General features: G+C 36.8%; 1 protein-coding gene across 3 annotated transcripts in view; it reads left to right on the top strand.

Moving 5' to 3' along the window:
* SESN3 (sestrin 3) overlaps positions 1 to 24,410 on the top strand; it is a 70,533-nt gene extending 46,123 nt beyond the window's left edge. For all 3 annotated transcript variants that reach the window (XM_041730039.1, XM_041730041.1, XM_041730040.1), the window contains exons 4-10: positions 682 to 864; positions 3,635 to 3,871; positions 4,567 to 4,741; positions 10,533 to 10,651; positions 11,480 to 11,670; positions 14,725 to 14,869; positions 16,554 to 24,410. In XM_041730039.1, the coding sequence (XP_041585973.1) occupies positions 682 to 864; positions 3,635 to 3,871; positions 4,567 to 4,741; positions 10,533 to 10,651; positions 11,480 to 11,670; positions 14,725 to 14,869; positions 16,554 to 16,640 (1,137 nt within the window). In that variant the 3' untranslated portion in view covers positions 16,641 to 24,410. The remainder of the gene's footprint in view (positions 1 to 681; positions 865 to 3,634; positions 3,872 to 4,566; positions 4,742 to 10,532; positions 10,652 to 11,479; positions 11,671 to 14,724; positions 14,870 to 16,553) is intronic.
* Positions 24,411 to 25,174: the final 764 nt, after the last annotated feature.

Below are 25,174 nucleotides of genomic sequence, written 5' to 3'. Positions count from 1 at the left end.
AGTAAGACCAAAATCACTGTTATTTTAAAGGGGGTAAGAGGATCACCCAAATTAGCATGCATTATGAATCAGTAGAATATAAATTAGTGAGATTTTATTGTGTTTTAAATAGAACATAGTTTATATCATTTACCATCATGAAATGGACATGTATGTTCTTGTTCTTCACAACTAGAAAGTAGATTCTAGGTTAATCCATTCCCTCTTCTGGCTAAGGACGTAACTATCTACATGTGACAGCTGTTCGCTTAATACAACTATCAGCTACAAGTATTGATTCAAGAATCTGTGGCATAGGGACACCTGGGTGGCTCAGCAGTTGAGTGTCTGCCTTCAGCTTAGGGTGCAACCCTGGGATCTGGGATCAAGTCCTGCATTGGGTTCCCTGCATGGAGCCTGCTTCTCCCTCTGACTGGGTCTCTGCACCTCTCTCTCTGTGTCTCTCATGAATAAATAAAGTCTTAAAAAAAAAAAAAAGAATCTGTGACATATTGTGATAGAAGTTTTAGCAGGAGAAGGAATCTGTAAGAAAAGAATTATTGGTTATTAAAACTATTAAACTCCAAATGAATTCCTGTTTGTTTAGAAATAGTAGAGTAACAACCACGATTATTATTATTATTATTATTATTATTTTAACAACCACGATTATTGTATCAACTGACTCTTCTTGTGTTTTAGGCTGCGGCTAGACATCAGTGTTCCTACCTAATAAACATGCATGTGGATGAATTTTTGAAGACAGGAGGTATTGCTGAGTGGTTGAATGGTTTGGAATATGTACCGCAAAGACTGAAAAATCTTAATGAAATAAACAAGCTGCTAGCTCACCGACCCTGGCTGATCACGAAAGAGCACATTCAGGTACTGAGAGCTGTTTTAAAATAAAAAAAAAATTTATTATTGATTCTAGCTAAGAGTTCATTTTTCTTTTTCTTTTTTTTCTTTTTTTTTTTTTTGCTTAAGACTTAATTTTAAATACTTGCATGTTAGAAACAAAAAATAAGATATCAACATGTAGAAGAGAGAAATATAGAAAGTCTGTGGTTTAATCTAGGTACAAATAGAATATTCCTCTTCAGGTAATCAATAATTAACTGCTTTCATGAGAAATGTTGATTTCTGTTTTCAAGCAAGAGGTAGAACAAAGGAAAACTGGTACGATAGGCTACCTGGGTTCTCGCACTTCTGACCTTGAGTGAATTAACTTCTCCCAGCCTCGGGAGGTCCCCCCTCTATGAAATGAGGGGCCTTGATTAAATGAGTTCCAGACTCTTTTGTAGTTCTAACATTTCATAATTTTAAGATTTGGAAATTACAATTTTGCAAATAAAAAGTGACTTGCCAACTGGAGTGAACACTTAAGTGCCTCTGGAAGCTGGAGCTTAGATGAGAAACAGAGTTGCTGGTGACTAGAACACTTGCAGGTGGAAAGGAGCTTCTTTCCATTCTTTCCAAAAGAAAGAAAAATGAACTCTTCCACAGGAGAAACAGAGTTGCTAGTGACTAGAACACTTGCAGGTGGAAAGGGTGGGGCCGTTTGTAGGATATCCTTGGCATGGTGCTTGGGCTTGGTAACTACTCAATACATAACAGCTGTCACTAAATTATTATCAGAGAAGCCTGAGGTATTTAAATTCCCTGCTTCTGATGAGCAGAAATGTCATTGGTTTTGTTGATCCTCTTCTTAGGCTACATTTTTGTTCGTTATTTGCTCAATTAAACCAAACTGAGCTTTTTTAAGTCTTTGTACTCTCAGAGATTGAGTACCTGGGAATCTGTGAAACGTAATGCTGCCCTGAGGTTTACATTCTGATTTGACAGTGTGTTACTTAGATGAAGAATTAATCATTATTTTTATGTCGTATGTTAATTACTTCTGTGGTGGCTCTAAAAAGATAGACCCTGCCCTTGAACAGGCTTGGATTCTAGGGGAAGAAAGAGAGGTAATGACCAATAAGCACAGCACAATGGTTTATGGAGATATGGGTAAAAAGAATGGGATAAGGAAGTTGCATGAAAGAGGTAACATCTGAGATAGGTCTTGAAGAGTAAGTGGGAATTTTCAAGTAGAGGAGGGTATCCCAGACAAATAATAGAGTGTGAAACATTATATGTTGGAAAAGTAGCTAACAGCTTCAGGTTACAGAATGTAGGGAAGGTTATGTGAGGTGGGGGTAAGAGATAGGAAGAAGTGGGAGCATACAGAAATAATTCGATTTGGCCTTTCGGAGGTCCTTTGTAACCTTAGTGAAAGTTGCTTCAGGAGCTTGCTTTAAAAAAGAAAACAAATTACAATGAATTAAAAAAAAAAAACAGAAATGAAGGTAAGATGAGAAAATCAAGATGAGTATCGACTGTCTATTCTTTCAGGTTTAATACTCTTGGAAAGCCTGACAGAGGCATTGTAAATGCTACCAGTTGTTTTGGAAGGCTTTTTGGCAGTTTTATCAAAAGTCTTAAAGTGTAATTGCCCTAAAAATCCTATTAGGAATTATTCAAAGCTATAGCATGAAGATGCTATTCATAATAGCAAACAAAAAAAACTTTAGAGTCAATTTGAATATCTAACTGTAAAGGAAAGCTTGCAGAAGTAGTAACATCCATTGCTATGGAATATACAGTCCATGCTTAATATAAGACAGTGTAGCCTCATGAAAAATGAACATGTCAAAATGTCAGGTTTGAAAAGCAGAGAAAAAATAGATGTGTTACTCTGATGATATAATTATGCTTATAAAAATAAAATATGTATAAGTTATATGAAGGTGATAGAATATGATTAATTTTTCCTTTTCTTTTTCCTGAGCTTTTGGTGATATATTAAATTTCGTGTGTGTGTGTGTGTGTGTGTGTGATTAATGGAGAGTAAAGCATAAGAGGTTTATCATGGGGGTTTGGCTGTGAAGTGAGTCAAATTAAAGTGTCGATTTGTGAGGAGCAGCAGGATGTGCACACACGCACATGTACACCAAGCAAGATAGGACACTGATGGGAAACAATCTCTGATGGATTCGACAGATGGAATTGGCTCTTGGAGAAAGTGAGGATGCAGACATCACTGTTTTTAATGGCTTCCCTTGTGATTCCATCATTCAGCAGGAGGTTCAAGTAAAATAGCATATAAAAAAGTGCTTTGAAACTTTTGAAGTTCTTAGTATTCTACGGTTTCTATCATCAGCTACAGGCTCTTTCTCCATCAGGAAGCTGTCTAAACGTTGACTTACTGAATTGGATTTTTATGTGACTTTTAAGATAGTCTACCTAAAAACCTTAAAATGAGCAGCTTTTCTAGGTAATCTTTAAAGTCTCTTCTAGCTTCTGTGTTCTTTGATATTCTGAAATATCTTATTAAAATAACATATGTAAAAAGTGCTTTGAAAGCAGAAATTTCATTGTACATATAAGAGATTTAGAATCTACAACATAACTACGCTGTTAGGTTTGACAGTTGAATGTAATTATTGTTTGACCAAAGCCGTATCTTTGTTATACAAAGCATTTTTAAAAGGGAGTTTTAAGTTTAATTGCTATAAATGGACATAAAAAGTTGGTAGATTTTCCATGCTTTCTAAAATTGCTGTGTAGCATTCTGTGATTTTCATTCTCACTCTGATTTGCTTTCTTGTTTCAGAAACTTGTCAAAACTGGAGAAAATAATTGGTCTCTGCCCGAACTGGTACATGCTGTGGTCCTACTGGCACATTATCATGCTTTGGCAAGCTTTGTTTTTGGTAGTGGCATCAATCCAGAGAGGGATCCAGAAATCTCCAATGGATTCAGGCTAATATCAGTCAACAATTTCTGTGTTTGTGATCTCGCTAATGATAACAATATAGAGAATGCATCCCTTACAGGCAGCAACTTTGGGGTTAGTTTTCTGGACTTTGTTTTTCTTTACTATTTTGCCTTTAAACTTCCCAACATGAAAAATATCTAGAAAGAATTTGACTAAACAAGATATCATATACTTGAAATATTTCTGCACAACTTTTACTACTATAAAAATTTAACTTGTATATGAAGTTTTGAATTATCTTAAAGAGGCTTTTAAAGCAAATTGATATTATTACAAATTATAAGGCTGCCTCACTGTTTAAAATAAACTATAGGGGCAGCTCGGCTGCCTCAGCGGTTTAGTGACACCTTTGGCCCAGGGCGTGATCCTGGAGACCCAGGATCGAGTCCCACGTCAGGCCCCCTGCATGGAGCCTGCTTCTCCCTCTGCCTGTGTGTCTCTGCCTCTCTCTCTCTCTCTCTCTCTCTCTCTCTCTTTCTCAAGAGTAAATAAATAAAATCTTTAAAAAAATAAAATAAACTATAATTTAATATACACCAAATGCTAGAATTCTAGGTTAAATATATTTATAACTACAACAAAAAAACTCATACTTCTGAAAACATTTGAATATGTCATATGATTTTTTTGGAGTTCACAGAAAACCCACCTGGGAACTAAATAACTATGCCCACTGTACATAATAAGGTGGCACTGGAAAAGTAGGGACACTTAGTAGAATAATTCTTAATATAACTGACACCCAACATTATCTTACCTGGCCCTAGATTGTCGATTCTCTAAGTGAGCTAGAGGCCTTAATGGACAGAATGAAGAGGCTTCAGGGAGAGAGGGAAGATGAAGAGGCATCTCAGGAAGAAATGACCACTCGCTTTGAGAAGGAGAAGAAAGAAAGTCTTTTTGTGGTCTCTGGAGACACTTTTCATTCATTTCCTCATTCAGGTGAGCTCCCCCACTCCTCCTGCCGCCACTGTCTTTACCTTTGAGTTATTACATCCCTGATTAACCACGATCCATATTTTCCATACAGATCCATAAAAGCAAGTCTACTACCATGTTCCTCCTATTTACTCCTCCTACAGCTCCCCCTAATGCTATTGATGCATCCTTGAATACACTCCAGGTCCATTGGCGAGGGACTTCCAGCTTTGTAGTCCACCCTCATCCTGGGTAAAATGTGATTCAAAGCCAGAACAGTTGCCTACAATGTTAGATAGGGATACCTAGTTCGTTCTACTTTTGTGATGTTTTGAAATGATGAGTGAAATCCTGTTTCAATAGATAAATTAAAAAAAAAACATATCTCTGCCTTTTTTTGCATGTGGGGAGTATGTGGGAGGATTGTTCTCGCACTGCTACTTTTCCAGATTACTTCTAAAATTACATTGTACTTGCATTTGCATTTCTTTGGAGACATCTTCAGCATTTTATAAAACTGCATTATTTAGGTCATTTTCTTCTGTTGAATTTGGAGGAATTCATTCTGTATTAAAAGCTAGACATCTTTGCTCTTGTCTTAAAATGCACTTTTTCCCCCTCTAATACTCTAAGAGACTTTGAGTTAGGCAACTTTGCAGTTATGACTAAAAAAGATCTCGAACACCACAGAGTAAATTTTATTAAAATAGCATCAGAGCACCTGGGTGGCACTGTCAGTTGAACGGCTAATTCTTGGTTTCGGCTCAAGTCATGATCTCAGGGTCATGAGATCAAGCCCCTCATCGGGCTCTGCACCTAGCAGGGAGTCTGCATGAGATTCTCTCTTCCACTCCCTGTGTACCTCACTCCTCTGTCTTTCTTTCTCTCAGATAAATCTTTAAAAAAATAGCATTGACTCAATAGAAGGCTGAAACCCTCCAAAGTCATCAATCTACATAACATTTTAAAAATAGAGTTTCATTGGTTTAAAAAATGTTTAGTCTTAAGACCAGACAGTCTCATAAATTCCAAAGGTAACTGATTAGGCCATAACTTGTTTGTTAATTTTAAACATAGCATTGACCAGTAGTTCTCAGAAGTTTCACCAGGAAGAACAAAAACCCCTTTTATCATCTCCCCTGTGGTCTATTTTATGAAAGATTTTATCCACTTCATTGACTATATTAAGTTCTAGTTTCTCAGAGCTTCTAAGCAGCAGGAAATCCCAAATAAAGAAACTTGATATTTTACTTATTGGCTTAGTATCCATCCTACAAACATTTTATTGAGTACCTTCTATAGTCTCAGCACTGTACATAGCAGAGTGTGAGCAGTATATGAACCTAGAAGAGGATCCTGAATCAAGTCTGGGTAGAGGAAGAGTGTGCAGAGGAGGGACCATAGAGGAAGACTTCCTCCAGCCATTGGACTCTATGTCTTAGAGACTGGAGTGCAAGGGAGTCGGTCAGTGGCTGTGGGACAGGAGAGTCGATGGTAAACAACCAGCAGAGCCATGGCACCATGATAAGGAAACATGATGCTGGACAGAGACACAAGGGGGCATAAACCATGAGGCATGTAATGCTACCACATAAGCTGGTTAGGTAAACAGAGAGGCCTTACCGTGATAACCTTCCTAAGCTTAAGGAGCATGCATCCTGCCATATTTTGGACATTTCAAGCTAAGAGGTCTGTAAAACCTCCAGCCTGGAGATGTCTAGTACACTGCTCCTTAAACTTTCATTGCATGTCAGTCACTAGGGAATCTTATCAAAATGCAGATTCCGATTTACTCAGTCTGGTCTAGGACCTGAGAGACTACATTACTGTCATTCCCCCAAGTGATGTCAGTGCTGCCAGGATACAAACCACAGTAGCCAGGGCCCAGCAGATGATCTGAAGGGTCAGGAGAGGCTTTTAAACTCAAGAGGAAAATTTGGAAATGATTGGCATATGATTGGGAGTTAAAATCAGAAGAGATGTTTATAAAAACCATCCAGAGGGAACGCATGGGACAAAGGGAAATCATAAGCCTAAGGTGAACCTTCAAGGTAAACCAAGATTGTAAAATGTAAACATTTTTATTAAGGTTGGTAATATCTATTTGCTTTCAGACATTAATTTTTAAGAGCTTCTCTAACATCACTAGAGCTGGAAGGGTATAAATATTTTTATTTCTCTTAGTCATTTTTTAATACTTAAAAAACACTGTGCGTGTGTGTGTGTGTGTGTGTGTGTGTTTCCTTTATTAAAGCTCTTCTGAGAGCTGCTTTTGTTTTGTTTTTTTATTAAGTAGACTCCACACCCAGCATGGAGCCCAATGTGGGGCTTGAACTCACAACCTTGAGATCAAGACCTGAGCTGAGATCAAGAGTCAGACACTTAACTGACTCAACCACCCAGGTGCCCCTTAAAAATATATGTTGGACCCCAGTCTGTACTTTCTTGGGCTCTTAAGCAGGGACTCCTGCCTTCTACAGTAGTGGATTTTGACTAGCAAGTCTTAGGTCCTAGCCAAAAATTTATGTTCTAATTTTGACAGAAGAGGCTATATCATTTGTAAATCAGTCAAGGAAATAAATCATTTCATTGTTTACTCTTAACCATTCCCAGTATTTGCCAGTCCCACAAAAGTAACAGAAAAATGACTCCATACAGTAGCTAATTGGGTCCTTTTTATAACCTTACCATGTTTTGAAATGGAAATAGAAATGTATTTTTTTTCCATAATGAATTTCTTGGTTTGACCTGTGTGATAAAGCATTCCAGATTCCATGTAGAGATTCTAAAAATAGCTTTTCAAGCCTTTTGAAGAAAATAAATGTTTAAAATGTTCTACAGAGGTAGTATTCTATAGCTTGGTAACAGAGTTTACCAGGTTTTATTCTTTTTTTGTTTTTGTTTTGAAGTTAGAAAACTATTTCTTCACTGTAATAGAGGTTTTTTTTTTTTTTCTGTATTATGTTAGGGGCAGCAGAATGCAGCCAATGTGCAAAATACTATTTCCTTGTAGTCTAGACTTTGAAATACTTCTTTAGATATAATTAAAATTGGAATTTTAGATTTGTTAATCAGAGTGCTAATTTTAACTTCTTAAAATAAGTTTGAAAAAAAGTATTTGTAGGGGCACCTAGGTGGCTCAGTCGGTTGGGTGTCTGCCTTCAGCTCTGGTCACAATCCTGGTGTCCTGGGATTGAGCCCCACGTCAGGCTCGGCAGGGAGCCTGCTTCTCCTTCTCCCTCTACCCCTACCCCTGCTTGTGCTCTCTGGCCCTCTCTCTCTGTCAAATGGATAAATAAAATTTAAAAAAATATTGTACTTTGAGAGACTTTTGTACATTTTTTTAAGTGAACAAAATTGCCTAGAAGACAGGTCTTGATTGACTCCTAATTTTAAAATGAATAAATGGTTATTATTCATGGGATAAATTGTCTCATTTGGTTAGTTACTCATTATTATTTATTTTTAAATGTTTAAAAGTCATATGACAACTTGAAAATGTTTATGGACAAATCAAAAACTAACATCAAAATCAAATGAACTAGCTGGGTAATCGTCAACCCCAGAGTCTATGTTTGCCCAGTATAACCAACTGGTTGTGCAGTGTGGGCAGTGAGAACACATCAGGGGAGAAACTGTTTTGCAGACTTCAGTTATCACTCACTGTTCTTGGTTTGATTTTACTTCACAGCCCACAAAACTCCTAGTTTTCCTAGCAGTCTCAGTGAGCACTAACTACATTTTCAATTTTTTTCCTTCATTTCTGTCGATGAGTATGCGATGGATTGAATTAAGGAAAGCATAACCTCATTCATAAATGTGAAGAGACAAAGAATTGAAAATGCCATTTTCCAAGTGTTTCCATTTACTCAAAAGGACTTCTGCAGCCTGAGGAGACACGTGGTAGTTGTGGGTTAGCTAGAGATAGGCCCAAGATTTCCCTTTAGAAAACTGAGTTACTTAAAAGCTTCAGATCAAATTAAGTAGTTCAGTGTTTACATGTTTTCCACACCATCCTAAACTGATCCACATTGTATTTCTTACTGACACTCAGGACTGACAGAGTATTAGTAATTTAGTTCTTAAGAAGATATTTCTTTTTGCATTACTGAAACAAAAAATAGATATTAAGTACAAAACATAGTAACTGGTATATAGTAAGTACCCAGCAAATGTCAGTCTCTTCTCATTATGGATAGTAAAGAAGTTAGGTAAGAATTTTAATATTTCCAAAGTTTAGGTATCCTGGGTACTTGACCTTTCCTGCCATTATCAAGCACTCTATTATAGTCCATGGCAGTGACCTAAAGCAAGGCTAACCCCTTGTGAAGAGAATAATTCTTGCTAGAATTTTCATGAAATAGCAAAGATTAAGGAGAATGAAGGCAAATTAATTTACTGTGTCTTTTGGATGAATTACTATAATTGCATTGTTTTTTTAAGCCTCTCAACACTGTCCAGTTAAGAATTAGTATTTTATGCCATCAAGTTGCTTAACTGGGTCACCTGGGTGGCTCAGTGGGTTAAGCGTCTGCTTTCGGCTCAGGTCATGATCTCAGAGTCATGGGATGGAGCCCTGCTCAGAAAGCAATCTGCTTCTCTCTCTCCCTCTGCCCCACCCCCGCTCCTGCTTGCACTCTCTCTTTCAAATAAATAAAATCTTTTAAAAAATTGTTTTAGAAACTAATATTTCTTTATTAGTTATTTATTAAGTTGTATTTATTTGATATTGATTAAAATACTTAAGAAAATACTGTTCTTTGCATGGAAGGAGCTTCTTTTTATTTTGAAAACAGTATGTTCATTTTCTAGGTAGCAAGTAGTAAATAAAGGTTGTTCATTCCCTTTCAGTAGTTGAGATCAGAAAAAAGTAATTATAAAGTCAGACTATCCATAAAAAAAAAAATGAGTTCGAATAATCTTCAAACAATTTAACATACATTGGGCACTTAACATTGTTCAGTGGTAAATTTTTAATATTATCAAGTATACAGAAGTCAGCTGTCTTAAAATATTGTTGTAGTCTTCCTGTCTTCCTGAATGTCACTTTTATAATAGTCTAATCACAATCTCAACACATTGTTTACCTCATACATTGTATGCCCTTTTTATTTCCATGTCCACAGAAAAGCACACATACGTTAGGTGTAAAACTCAGTGACTTTTCTCAAACTGACCCTTTCTATTCTAGCGCCCAAGTCAACTCAGAATAATGGTGGTACCAGAAGGCCACTTTCTTCCCTGTCCCAGTTCCCTTCCCAGGCCTTCTCCCTCAATGCCTCTTCATGAGCTAAAAAATGAACTAAATTGAAAAAAAAAAAAAAAAAAAAACTAAATTGCACTTGTTTTCACCATGAACACATCCAGATGAAACACCATTGAATTTTAACAAAAATCTGTCTTAATGTTAGACTTCAGATGGTCTTTCACCTTCATCTCTTCTCTTTCCCTACAGCCCACTTCATCCCACAAGAGTTTAAAAAAAGTTTAAGCTTTATACTTATATATATACATAGAAATACATATTCAAAGCTCTGTGCTATTTTCATTTTCTAAATAAGTAAAGCTAGTGTATTGATTTTTTGCTATTACTGATTAGATATTTCAATGTAGTCATGTTTTTGCCCGGACAACTACTGGTAAATGTTACGATTGTCAGTATTTGGTAATGAAATTAAATTAGAAACTTAAGCCATGAAGTCAAAATTGTCACTTCAGAAATCCATGGAAAAGCTAAAAAGTTGAGGGCAATGGAGCAGTTTCATTGTTCTCTGCACAATTTCCTTTATTCTGGATTGTTCATTATTGTCCTTAGATTTTGAAGATGACATGATTATAACATCTGACGTCTCTCGATATATCGAAGACCCTGGTTTTGGGTATGAGGACTTTGCCAGACGAGGAGAAGAACATTTGCCAACATTCCGAGCTCAGGTATAAGATGCCTTAATTCAGAGAAATTAGAGAATAAATACTGTCATTTTAACTGTGAAATGTTGAGATGTAAGTACATTGACTTCTAAAGAAATTAATGGTCATTTTGATAGTCTGTGAATCTTTTGATGTAACCTAGTTTTTGGCCTAGTCTAATTTGATCTCCCAGGAGATGAATTTTTATTTCAATGTTTCCTCTCTAAGAAGGCAAAAGGAAATGTCTTACTCAGTTACTTGCATTATTACATGTATAAAATTGTATACCAATTTTGTATAAAATTCATACCAAAAATTTTTTTAGAGGAGCAGGGAGGAAATCAAGTGATAAAGTTACATTTATAATAAAATGGCATTTTGTAATAAAACCATAGACCAGTAGTTATGGGCTTAAGTGCTACCACACCCCCACCCCTAGAAAACAGAACGACAGTAGTGATGTGGCTCCTAAAGAAAGTAGAAGTTTGAATTAAGACAGACTCCTTTGCACTTGTTTCATATGATCTGCTGTGTCACTGAGTAGGTTTGGTCACATAAGAATATTCTCAGGTCTTCTGGGGTTCTTCCAGATAAGGGTATAGTTTGCATAGTACACGACAACAGGAGGTGGCCAGAGTTCATCACCAGCATGTCAAACCATGGACCCCACTGAGGGAACTTACATGGCATTTTGATCTATGAACTGATGTGAAGGGTTCCTAGTAAAGCTATCAGCTTAGAATTAAATATGAAATATCTTCATGTACTTGCTTCAGTAGTTACATTTACTACAAACATGGAATTTAACTGGAAAATGCCCATTTTGTAACTGGATACAATTTATTCTTTTAGGACTATACCTGGGAAAATCACGGGTTCTCCCTGGTGAACAGACTTTATTCTGACATTGGACATCTTCTTGATGAGAAGTTTCGCATGGTCTACAATCTCACCTATAACACTATGGCCGCCCATGAGGATGTTGACACAACCACGCTACGCAGAGCTTTATTTAACTATGTTCACTGTATGTTTGGAATCAGGTATGTTCATTGCTGAGACAGTTTTAAACATTTCTAAATGAAAATTCTGACATGAGTCCTATTTAGTGCTATATAGTACTAGGGAGAAAATATTACATGTGGACTTCTGATTTGGAAAAATGACTTCCATTTTATAGAAAAACCTTTTTTCTTTGTTTGACTGTTGGGAATCTTAGCAGGCACCTGGAAATACAGTACTAAGACTTTACTGAGGGAAAAAAAAATCAGTAATCATTGAGGGATAGGATAGCATCAGACTCAATTTAAGAATCCTTCCTGGAAGAATTAAGCAGCTAAAAACCTTTCATTGTGCCCCATTAGTTCCCTGTAATAAATGCTGGTTTGTTTGTTTATTTTTAAAGGAATGGTAATTAGGATATAAATGAAACTAAGTTAGATTGTGTCCTCATAAAGCTCACATAAGAATATTGAAATGAAACTCTCAGTCAATATAAATTAATGGCCTCTAAATTTAGAAAATTGGCATTGAGAGGGCAGTGAGTAAATGAGTGAATGAGATAGATTGGTCTAATCAGGAAAGCTTTTTGGGGAGAATGTGCCTTTTTGAGCTCGGTTTTGAAGGCAGTTATGGAAAAAGAATAAATTCCCAGTTAAGAATACATTCAGTTTGACTCTACTATGTTCTTTCTAATATAGTATCAGAAAGCCTTTATGGAATGGAATTAGAATTCAGTTTGTTAAGCAAAGTATTTTCTATAATTTTCATTTAAAAAAATTTTCCTGAAATATCAACTAATAGTCAACCATTCTACCTAGAAGATACTGTTATAATGGTAGTTAACTATGCTATTTGCTCACTTACCATTCCGGACAGTAAGTTAACATACAATCATCACATTTTAAAACACATTTATTATACCTACCTAATCTAGGAAGAATAAATACTAACAATATAATTCAATTGTGATAAATTATGTTCAAGACAATAAAGGACAAATGTTATGGGTGATTATATTTATCTTTTAGATGCCACCAAATAAAACTCGTATAAAATCTTTGAATACTTATTTTTAACTAAGCATATGTTTCGGTTAAAAATTAACTGAAAATACAGAAGAGAAATCCCATGAGCTCCCAGTAGTCTCTGTGCCCATTGACTCTACCCTGTCTCCTCTTTTATTACGGATAAACTCTGTAGCCCTGTGTACCTGTATACAAACTCCCATCTCCTTCCATTTAAAGATCCCTATTCTAGAATAAAGATGATGTGGTGTGTGTATATATATGTGTAGCATATTGTATATACGCATATATATATTGCGTATATGTATGTGTGTATACACATGCACACACACAATGGAATATTACTCAGCCATTAAAAAGAATGACATCTTGGCATTTGTGACAACATGGATGGACCTAGAGAGTATAATGCTAAGTGAAATAAATCAGAGAATGACAAACACCTTATAATTTCACTCATGTGGAATCTAAAACACAAAACAAAGAAACAAGCAGACTGATACAGAGAACAAACTGAGGGCTCTTGGGAGAGGGGGAGGGGAAGGGTATCAAGAGGTAGTGTTCCAGTTATAAAAGAGATAAGTCACGGTGATGTAATGTTCACCCCAGGAATCTAGTCAATAAGATTGTAATAACTTTGTATGGTGACAGATGGTAACTACATTTATGGTGAGCATTTTGTGAAGTATATTAATGTTGAATCACTGTATCATGCACCTATAACTAATATCATATTGTATGCCAACTATAATTAAAAATAAAAATTCCAGGATGCCTGGGTGGCTCAGCGGTTTAGCGCCTGCTTTTAGCCCAGGGCATGATCCTGGAGTCCTAGGATCGAGTCCCACATCAGGCTCCCTGCATGGAGCCTGCTTCTCCCTCTGCCTCTCTTTCTGTGTGTCTCTTATGAATAAATAAATAAATCTTTTAAAAAATTAATTAAATAAATAAAAATTCCTGCTTCTGGGGGTGCCTGGGCGGCTCAGTCTATTAAGCATCCAAATCTTGATCTCAACTCTAGTCTCAATCTCAGGGTTGTGAGTTCAGGCCCTTACTTAAGAAAATAAAACAATAAAACAAAATTCTTCCTTCTCCTGCAGAATCAACTTTACCTCTTTACTTTCTCATCAGTATATACACAATGCTGTGAATTCTCTCATCTTAAAAAAAAAATCCTTTCTTCATCCTTCTTTTCATTCTGGCCCTTGCCTCATCTTTCTGCTCCCATGCACAGCACATCTCTTTGAAGAAGCGTTGTATATACTTACTGTCACCATTTTATCCTCCATTTGCTCTTGAATACACTAGGGTACCATACTAACCAGACCACTCCCAGTGAGGTTGCCTTTGGCCCCTGTATGGCTGCTTCCACGGCTCAGTTCCCATCACATTTGATTGGTCAGTAGCATGGGCCACAGTCCATCACTCCCTCTGCCTCCATACACATTGAGTCCAGCCTCTGGGCTCCTGCTGGTACTTCTCCTGGCATAGACTCAAATGGCAGCCTCACCCCCCTCCCTAAAACTACAGTTCCTCTTCTCACAGCCTCATTTCCTTTTCCCTCCACAGCAGTAAACAGCCCCTGACACCTCACATGCTAGATTTTTTGTGGTTTTTTCCTTTCTTCTCCAGTAGGATAGAAATTCCATGAGACTAGGGATTTTTGTTTATTCTGTTCATCCATGTATCACCAGTGCCTAGAAAGGTACATGGAAAGTACATGGCATATGATAGGCATTCAGTAAATATTTGTTACAACATTTAGTTAATGAGTTTTTGGTATTTAATTGCTATACAATAAACATCTCTTGATATAAACTGAGAAATCAGAAATTTGGGGGGCACCTGGGTCGCTCAGTCAATTAAGCATCTGCCTTCAGCTCTGGTCATAATTCTGGGGTCCTGGGATCGAGCCCTGCGTTGGACTCCCTGCTCAGAAGGGAGTCTGCTTCTCTCTCTCTCCCTCTGCCCCTTCCCCCTCTTGTGCTCTCTCTTTCTTTCTCAAATAAGATTTAAAAAATCAGAAATTTTGACTTTGTCATTTTAAAACTGTTGTCATTTTGCTCATAGGTATGATGACTATGATTACGGAGAAGTTAATCAATTACTTGAACGAAGCCTGAAGGTTTACATTAAGACAGTGACCTGCTATCCTGAAAGAACCACCAAGCGCATGTATGATAGTTACTGGCGTCAGTTCAAGCACTCAGAAAAGGTGTGTTTCATGATGATGTTACAGACACCTTAGGTACATTCCAATGTAATTAGTAACGATCCTGCAAATTACACAGGAAATACTAATAAATGAGTGCCATTAAAGAAAAGGAAGTGGTATCATCTGGCCATCTTTTAAAAAGATGTTAAAATTCCAGTCTATTGAGTATTAACTATAAATTTTGGTTATATGTTTTGGCTAACGTGGTGTGTATAGTAAATATGTAGCGTCAGCCTTTGAAAGGCTGGATCTGGATATTGATATTTTTAAAGTACCTTTAGGAAAATGTCTAATGTTCTAATGATAATAAAAATCAAACCTACCAAGATGTATTAGGTGTGATTGTCCCAGGCCTAGAAGGTATCTCCATTTAGGGAGTAACTAGCCATTAGAGTTAACCTACTAGAACAACAGTTTCTCATTCCAATTTGGTAATTGACTATTTTGACCATACAATGCGTGATGTTTGAGCCAAGTGTGTATATACCATTATAAAAGAATATTTCTTTGGATGAAATATATAGGAATCATTTAAGACCTAATAAATGTTAAGGATCTTTACCAACATTATAATGTAAGAACTACCCATAAATCCTAGGTCTTTTTGACAAGTAAGTCCAAGAATCTTCCATTTTTTACCACTTTACAAGCTTTTGAGAGTAAAAAAATCTCTTTAGGGTCCTAATAATCACTAATTAATTCTATGACCTTGGCAGAGAATGTTATGGCCTAAACCTAACAGATTTCTTGAAGTCTTAGAGCCAGTCACACATTAGATAAATAACCCATTTTACTGCCAGCATCTCTTCTCAATGGATCTTTATGCCCTGTTTATATGTTTACATTAGATTTTCTTCCTTTAATGGGTTGTATCTAGAAATTTTCTTTACTCATCTGGGGAATATATCTAACAGTATATCTAACCTGTAGAATGTTTTCAAAATACATATAATTTCAAAATACATTTCTTTGTAGTGAATTTCAAAAATATGTAGGTATTAATTTTAACCCATCAGCTGGGGTGTATCTCCCTCAAAACTCAGAAGCTTGTTCAGTTATTTCTGAAAGATTCCAGGGAAGCTGTGCAGAAATAATAAGGACCAGACACTGATTACAGACTGCTTTCAGCTTCAGGTTTTCACCTGAGTATCTTTCAAGTCCACAGTAAGAAACGTTTTTAAAAGCTTCCCAAGAAAAAAAAAATAAATAAATAAATAAATAAATAAAAAAATAAAAGCTTCCCAAGGAATGAACATAGACACTAAGAAATGTCGAGCTGATTTTTAGCCATGTAAGATTTTACAACTGGAAGCAAGTATAACTTGCAGGCAAGTTGTCATTTATAAAAATATTTTAAAACAGTTATATCATAATCCAGAAGCTTGATTACATAATGTACATCTTGACATAATGGTTGGTATCTCACAAGGCTTTTGGAGGTCATTTTTCCTGCTCATGAGAGACATTTCTTGTTTACAAACAGTTTTGCAAATGAGCCCTTACATCATTTACCTGCATCCATATGCCTAGGCATGTCTGCGCAGACATGTCCATGTCTGTACTTGTGTCTGTATAAACCTGATGAACCTGTGTGAGTGTCCCATATGTAAAAAAAAAAAAAAAAAAAAAAGTTTTGGCAGCTGTTTACAGTGGTCACTAAGGAGATGAACATTTTTATTTCTAGGTTCATGTAAATCTACTTTTAATGGAAGCACGGATGCAAGCTGAACTCCTTTATGCCCTTCGTGCCATAACTCGGCATTTGACCTGAAGCATCGTCAGCCAGCGAAAATGTCATATGTGTGTAAAGCCTTTTTTCACACAAGATATACATCAGAAGCTGTTTGTGATGTAGCATCAAACATTATTCAATTCTCTAATGTCAAAGTTTAGCCGTTCTTTTCGGCGGCTGTCATGTGCAATGATGTGTTTTCTTTTTCTTGATGCTTAACATTACTAACAATAGCAAAAATAATACTGAGGAGCACTACTTTGCATTGTTTTATAGTTGGATTTTGGGATACTGATCATAAATCATGAACCTGGTTTATTAATGCTTAACTTCAGCGCTTTTGGGTTTGTATGTATGTTGTATTCTTTCATTTTTTTTTTTTTTTTTTTTTTAAATAAGGAAAAGCGCTTACAATCTGCTCAAGCAATTGTTTTTCAGATATTGGAATTCAGCACAGAATGGCCTCCTCTGGCCATTCTAAACTTTTAATGTTGTGTCCTAAATCTGGTGGAGGAAAAGCATGCGCTTTTGAACTAAGCTGCTCACAGGACACATTATCTGTGTCCCCAGGAGATAATTTGTCAGGCACTGTTTGTGGTTTTTCTTGTTTGTTTGTTTTTGTTTTTGTTTTTAACTGCTATTGGCGATAACGTGAAATGTGATACAGCCATTGTCCATAATTTAATGTGAAATTAATCATGATGAATTCTATAGCATGCTACTGAAATGCCAAATTCAGCTGTTTTCTTTCTCTTCTGAAAAAGGAAGTTTCCGTTTTCCATATCAGATGTATATATGAAAAGTGGAATTATGCACAATCCTTTCTATCACCGACAGCCATCCTCAGTCACCGAAATAATCAGTGCTCACAGAGCTGCTCACAATTCATTCAGTTGGCACATACAAACTTGTCCCCACACAAGATTGACCAAAAAGTTTCTTTGCACATTTTTCTTTTCTCATAGTGTTTTCTATATTGCAGTAAGCAGAGGAAGGTTAATAGACTTGTATTTTTTCCTGATAGGCTTTTAGAACTCCTTTCCTGTGGTTTTTCTTAAAATAGGTTGAACAGTTGAATACTCAAAGGTAAAAAATTGTGTTTCTATGCATTAATGTGATCGAATAGCAACAACAACAAAAAAAGTGCAATATGTTGGGAAAAAATACTCTGCTGAACATTCCCCCCATTATGTCATTGCAGAAGTGTCCTTTTGAACAGAGCCATAAAGAAATTTGGTTCCAATTTCTTTATCGCACTCAAGGCTTTTGCCTTACTGGGGTTGAACAATATTATTTTCCTAATGCCAAAGCACCCCCTTCCCCAGGAAAAAAAAAAATCTCTTTGGACAACTGGTTTAAAAAGATATCAAGTCTTAGGGGAGGAATAAGCATCCAAAAAGTCACATTTTCGCATTGGTTTATGTTGCTTGATTAGACTATCTTCACAGAGCACAACATTATGTGTTTATAGCTTTAATTTGTATTGTGTTAATGAACCAGTGAAGTGCCTAAGAGATGCTTACAGCTATCCAGTAGGACACGACTGCACTGCTTAAACACTTTTTTGGTTAATTAAGGGTGACTTGTACACAAACATGCTAATTTTTTAAAAACCGCTCCATTTTTTTCATAGTAAATAATATCATCAAAATTCTCCATTAGAGTTCCCACAAAGATTTCATCTTAGACTTACTTCCTTACTTGTTATATAGGAATTTTCTCCCATGAAAGAATCGTGGATGAGTGTTTTGTTAGATCATTTTGCCCTTGCATTCATCATTCTTTTCTGGTACAACATGTTAGGTTGCTTTCTTTTAGATTTGATTTCAGATAAGAAAACAGAAAGATGACTGTAAACCTACTAACATGAGGTGGTTCTGCATTTTTAGAGACCAGAATCTTGTTTGAAATCTTCCATGCGAGGAAAAAATTACTAATATTTTTTAAGACAGGGTGGTTTATTTAAAGATACTATTCAGAGAATTCTTGCCAGATCTCTTCTGTTTAATTGCATATACCATATGTTGATTTTATTTGGCATCCCATTATATGGATGGTATTAACTGCAAGGAAAGTAGGAAAATGACAAAACATGGATGATAGCCTAAATGTTAATTTGACTTCCCTAACCTTAGAACTTTCAAGTTGAGGTTATCTTTTATTCTTGATATTGGGGGGGGGGGGGCATGTTATTTCCTACAACCCTTTCAGTTACTAGCCCTATATTGTTGTGCAGGTGACCTGTATTACAAGATTAAAAATGAATGGAATCTTTATAAATGGAAAAGGAGGAGAAATTCTCATAGAACACCATATGAGCTTTAGACCAAAAGGGGAAATAAGGTGTAAGTAACTAAAATGGCCACTTAGTTTTTGTCTTTTATTTTTTTTTTTTACCCCAGAAATGTAAGTAGTTTGAGTTTGGGTTTTGGAAATGATTAGTGCCTTTCCTAGATCTCTTTTCTATCAAAGTTTCTTTTTAGCTCAGCATTGATCTGTCTCATCAGTAATCAGGAACATAAGTCGACTTGGAACTTTAAACAAAGACAAAACAATATATATTTATGAACCTCAGTGAACCAGCTAAGAAAAATTGACTTGCGGAGGTGCTAGAGCACCTGAGCTACAGCATGCACAGCATTCCAGGGTGTGAATATCATTTTGCAGCAAGTTTGCTGGGAACGTTCTCTAATGCAAACTTGAAATTCTGATGTGGTTTTCCAGGGTGGTATTTTTTCAGAGTATTGAATTTACTATGTAGTAATTTATAGTATAGCTTTTTATATTAAAATGTGATATTTTTAAAAGAGATATCTGGTTCAATTGGTGTAACGACATGATTATACAATATGCTGATCTACACCTTGGAGCTCACATTGTGCCAAACTTTAAATGTGCAAGTGTACTTGGGAAAAAAAGCACATGTGAATGTGAATTCTCTAACTTCATTGCTTATCATGTTAAAATTAATCTAATAACCCACTGATGTATATGCTTGATTGATATCTGTTTACTTACCAGCTTTGGTTGTAATTCATAATTTCCCAGATCACCTTAGGAAATACCTGAATACTCTCCTATCAGAAAGTGAATCTGTTCTGTAAGCTGATCGCTTGACTGTGGGAGTGGCCCAGCAGCTGCCCCATTCAGCCCTTCAAATTAGACCTCCTCAGATGGGCTTGTGATAGTTAGCAGAAAAGAGGCTTTCTGAGATGAGACCACTCATTACCTTCTTTACTTTTTTGAACCAAGCATGTTGTCTCAGTCTCAGGAAGAATCTTATCCCATCTGGGGTACTTTTACAATAAAAGATGGCTAATGTGGAATCTGGGCCACGGCCTTGGCCTTTAATTATGGCAGAGCAACACAGGGCTGTTTTAGAACAGAAAACTCAGTGGAAGCTTTATATTGAAACCATGTTTGAACCAGAGCCCCTATTTTAATTGTGTTATAAAGTCTCCTAAAGTTCTTAAATTCTTCTGAAGATTAAATAACATTATTCCAGAGCAGCTTTTTTCCTTTTTCCACCTTATAGAGTTTTTTAATCCAAAATACAAGATTTTTATGCCCACGCAAAATAAAATGATCAGCAAACAATTACAGATCTATACTTAAAAATAGCTCACCACTTTAGTGCAGAGTGCATACATAGATAACAGTAAGATTCTTTTAAACTCTTAAAGACAGTTCATCAGGGGGAAAAAATAAATTTCAGTGCATGTTCTAAAAATGATTTGTACTGTGACAGTAAAATGAGGTTTTTGTTTTGTGTTGTGTTTTGAAGACAATTCAAAACCATTCCTCTGGAAAGCAAGACCTTAAACTCTTCTCTTTATCTAACAGACTTTTTCTTCTTTTATGCAAATAGGTGGTCTTGCATGGAGTAAAAAGTATGCAACAGTAACGTTATATGAACAGTATCTGAAATTTTCTGGGTAGTATAATTCCACAGCACCCTGAAAGACAGGTGGCCCCTCAGTTCAGATCAAGTGCAAAGTTACTTAATTTGTCCTCACCAGAATCTATTCTTGGTGGCCATCATCTTCATCTGTGTTTCCCTACTGTATCCCTCTGGAGACTGAGAATTAAATTACGGAGTCTTTCCTCAGAACAGTACTGTAACATGAATGTATTCTTCTCAGTCAACAGAACTTAAATGCCCCCATGTGTGGAGCTTCTTTCCATGCTAATTGGGCCCAGTTAGCAGTGTCCGCTCAGGTGAGACCTAGAACAAAAACAGCTGGGGTTAAATGGATCCTAGAGGCAGAGGCAGAGCCCTGTGAAAGGAAAAGTTTTTCAAAGAACACGTGGAACATCACACTGAGTGTGGCAGTCCTCAGCATCGTACACCTGTTGTAAAGGAACATTCCCCTCTGGGAGTTCCTACCTGCATTCAATCCACCCTCTCCTGCCTGCTTTCTTTCCCCCAAGTGCCTCAACCTTCTACATGCTCACTGTCCCCAACTTCCCTCAGCCTGTCTTGGTCTGCAGGCCTTTTCACAATCCAAACCAAACATCACCAGCCACCTGCTGAGTGTCACCAGCATTCTCTTTTCTGAGTTACTTTTCCTCCACTCATTAAGAATATGACTTCATCCCAGCCCCGCCTAAGTCCTTCAACCATCCAGCTACATTTTGGCTAAGCTTTGCCCTGGACACCCTACCAGATACTATGCGGCACTGAGCATAAGCCTGTCCATCCCATACCGTTCTAACTCTTTCCTGGCTGCCAAAATATCATGCTGTCCTCTACCTCATCCCCAAAGAGCCTATAAATTCAGAGTATCCAACCTTTTCATGGATTTACTCTCTGTTGTCCAATAATGCTACTTCCATATTTTAATAAATTGTAGGAGATTTTTGCCTTCTATCAGAGTAGAAGTCTTTATATTTATACATGATACAGAAATGGAACTATTTCTACCATGCAGAACTTAGCATTTAGTGGGACTTTAACATGATTGAGTTTACCATCCTAACCTGGATCTATATTAGGAAATAAATACTGGTGTTAGTCCAAGTTATCTGAATGTAAATTTAAGATTCTCTAGCAATCCAGAGTGATCTGTAACCCTTCAGTGGATCAGGACATTTCTGGCGTGTAAATGGGTGGTGTTTCATTGTTTGTTATTGCTTGGGCCTTGAAACACATTTCTAATATAAGGACATAGTATAAAGGATGTTGCTGTGGTCCCATCAGATCACACGAGCCCACTCGATACAGAACATAGATAAAGTACCACACAATTGGGCGCATGAGAGTTTGGACAAGTTTTCCTGGGTCAGATTAAGCTTCTACCCCCCATTCCTACTGTGTTCTCAGGCGGGGAGAAAAGTATTTATGGGATGGAAAGGGAATGCATTGACTTTGTAGTCTTGTCTTCCCCTGGCTGCATTCCAGGCATATCCAGACTGCGTCATTAAGGAACACGTGCCTAAAGGAGGAAACCACTGTAGTCCCTCCACTCTGGCCAATGTGCACTCTCTGTGGTTCAGGGATGACAGCCCTAGTCAGATTTCTAACATGGGGCATGTTGCTCTACCGATGGCTGTCCCACCTGATGATGAACCACTCTGTGTGGAAGTACAGATTATGACAACCTGTGATGGTATCTGAACGCTTCACGTTCTGTTCATGAACAACCCAACCTGACAGCAGAGTCTAGTCAAATGGCTTCAGGGGCCCAGGAATGGATCGATGTCTCACTTAAGAAATGAGACTTCATAAAAGATGTTGAAGGGATGGTTTTTATTAAATCGTATGTCCCAAAGTGTTCGTTCTAGCTTTAAATTCATTCTGATTTCTCACTATGAAGCAGAGAATTGAAAAAGGAAAAATAAGGGGGTGGGGTGGGGAGAAGGAATATCTGATTTTTTTCCAATGCTTGTGGAAATCTTTGAGATAATGAAAGGCATACTATAAAATAGCCTTTAGAACAAATACCCCGTTTGACTTATAGCTGATAGGACCACATCAAACATTAGTAAGTATAATAAATATAATTTTTGGTATATGAATTTTGCTAAAACAGTCTATTTTTCTTGTACCTCTCAGTTGAACCTCTTAAAAATGAATGTATCATTTCCACAGAAAGATTATCAAAGGGAGAGAGAAACTCTGGTCTTTAATGCTAAAGTGTTGTTCATGAATTCTGATTAGCTGAGTGTGTGCATTATGACACTTAGCAAATGAAAGTGGCTATCCATCTCTTTCTTAAATTAATCCATCTTTACAGATTTTCCACGGACTTCCAAATCTCATAAGTAAGGTTCAAAAGGAGGGATAAAGGAAACCTATTGGTTGGATAGGAAGATGTTTCCTTTGTCATGTTGAGAGACTGTTTTCTCCTTTCTGAATTTCACTAGTTCTCTAAAATAAAAAGCAGGAGTTCAGTGGTACCCTTGCTCATCACGGAAAGTGATCCAAACTCTCTATCTAGTATGCATTGTCTTTGCATCCACAGATCTTCTCTGAAAGAAAATACGATTTTTCCCTTCCTCTTTCTCTTCATATCTACTCTTTTCAACTCAAGGTAGACACAGGAAGCAAACCAAGCCCATCTGGCATCTTCTCCATGCTAATAGAATAGTCACATCCACATGCACAATCTGAGTGAGGTAAAAAAGAACCCCATCAGGTCAACTCGGAACATGGCCTTGCTCCTTGGATTAGCTCCTTCAAACCTGAAAACTTTCCTGGTCATGGAAGAACTGGATGTATCCTTTAGCTTATGAAATAGGATTTGAACTTGAAATCTCTTTTTAAAAAAAAAAAATCCTGATTTTTGCAGGGCAGCTACATAATGAATGTATATATTAAGACTGTAGCTGAATTGCACATGAAATCAGATTGCCAACTTGTTACTTTCAATTTTAGACATCATTTTATCCTTCAGTTGTGAGCGATATATGTAGCATGCTGTGAAATGTCTATTATAGTTCTTTAATTCATCAGTATTAATACAGATTTATCTTTTGCGTTCCTTGGTACTTTTTATTCAATGTAATCAGAAGCTGTGATGTTTTGCCTTTGTAGTCCTGTGTTTTGTTACTGTAATTTTTTTTTACGAAGCACGTGACTTTGGACTAATGTGAGGCAGATGACATGATCTTTAAGACTGCTATATATATCAGTCTCTTACTATATAAGGTTTTCAATTAGAATAAGCTTTTATCAAATAGATCATTGATGCAATTTAGGATTCACACAGTTTTGGGCGTCAAATGGCAGTCCTATATTTATAGTTTCAATTCTGAAAATAGCAGACTTGATAAACAGCCACTTTAAACTTGTGCTGGCAAACCGGACCCTGCTCTAGATGTAGTAGTCTAAGGTAGTTAACCATATAAGCCTTTTCAACTATTATGCCCTCCACGGGAGTCAGCAGTTAAGGAGATTATAGAACCCATGAAAGCTTTTTTGTATGTATAAGTAGGTTTTATTTTTTTCTTATGTTGCCGATTTTACAATTCTGACTAAAGCTGACCTGAATGGATCAGTTTATGTGTAATATTCTAGTGCTTTAATGGCTTTTTTTTTTTTTTTTTGAGGGATGGGTAATATTATTTGAAGAGATGCAGAAGGAACTGTTAGTGGGTCAAGACAAACACATTTGAAATAAAGGAACTGTGTATTAAACATGTTAACAATTCATAACTGCACTTTTTATGACATTTTGAAAATCTATTTATAGGTACAGAACAATGGGTTTTGTTAAACTGTATCACATTTATACTTGCAGAAATTTATTTCGTTGTTATTAGTAGGAATTTTATTGGTTCAATAAAATTGGCAAAACTGAACCCCGATTATTTGCTTTTATATGTGTGTATATTTACGTTGGAGTAGCATTCTTGCCTAAGTTTGTTTCTGCACCATGATTGAGATGTGCTTTTGGAAAGACATCAGAATTGTAAGTCTTTTTTTTTCCCCCTTTATTCCCGACCCACGGTTTTTTGGTGACATTTCTCACAATCACTTGATAACCGCATTAGTGGAATATTGCAATAATGTAAGTGGTGCCAAATATATAATTATTGTTGCCTTTTTAAATGGCCATCGTGATTGCCGCAAGAGGCATGTGCCTTTCACGATTGTCTCTTGTTAGCCAAGGCAGGGAACGGGAAAGGGGCATTGACCCTGGGGTCGGAGCCCAGCTTCAAAAACTTGGAAGTAACTTCATCTCTGTGAACCTTGGTTTCCGCCCCACAATTGGAGGAGCAGAATACCTTCTTGACATGTCTGTTTGAGAATGAGGTGAAATGTCATCATGTTACATTTGAAATATACAGAAAAGTGGCGGATTCGAATGGCTGAATGAGAAAGCCCAACAACAGCATTGTTGCTAATTGAAATAAAGAGGTGGGAAGGAGAACAGATGGGGAAGGGCAGGATACACACCTGGAATGGGCAGTGATAGTAAGGTGCGAGTAGATACATCAGAGCAGCTTCTGGAAAGCTGCAGAGGATGTGTAAAGCCTCTCATGCAAGGTTTTCCAAGGGAAGTCCTCATTTCGGTTCATGCTGGTGACCTGAAAATGCATATCAAAGGCAAGAGCCTGGGGAATCCCTG

Source organism: Vulpes lagopus, chromosome 15 (genome assembly GCF_018345385.1).
Source record: "Vulpes lagopus strain Blue_001 chromosome 15, ASM1834538v1, whole genome shotgun sequence".
Lineage (NCBI taxonomy): Eukaryota > Metazoa > Chordata > Mammalia > Carnivora > Canidae > Vulpes > Vulpes lagopus.
Note: the sequence above shows the minus strand (reverse complement) of the source record. Positions and strands in the feature narration are given on the sequence as shown.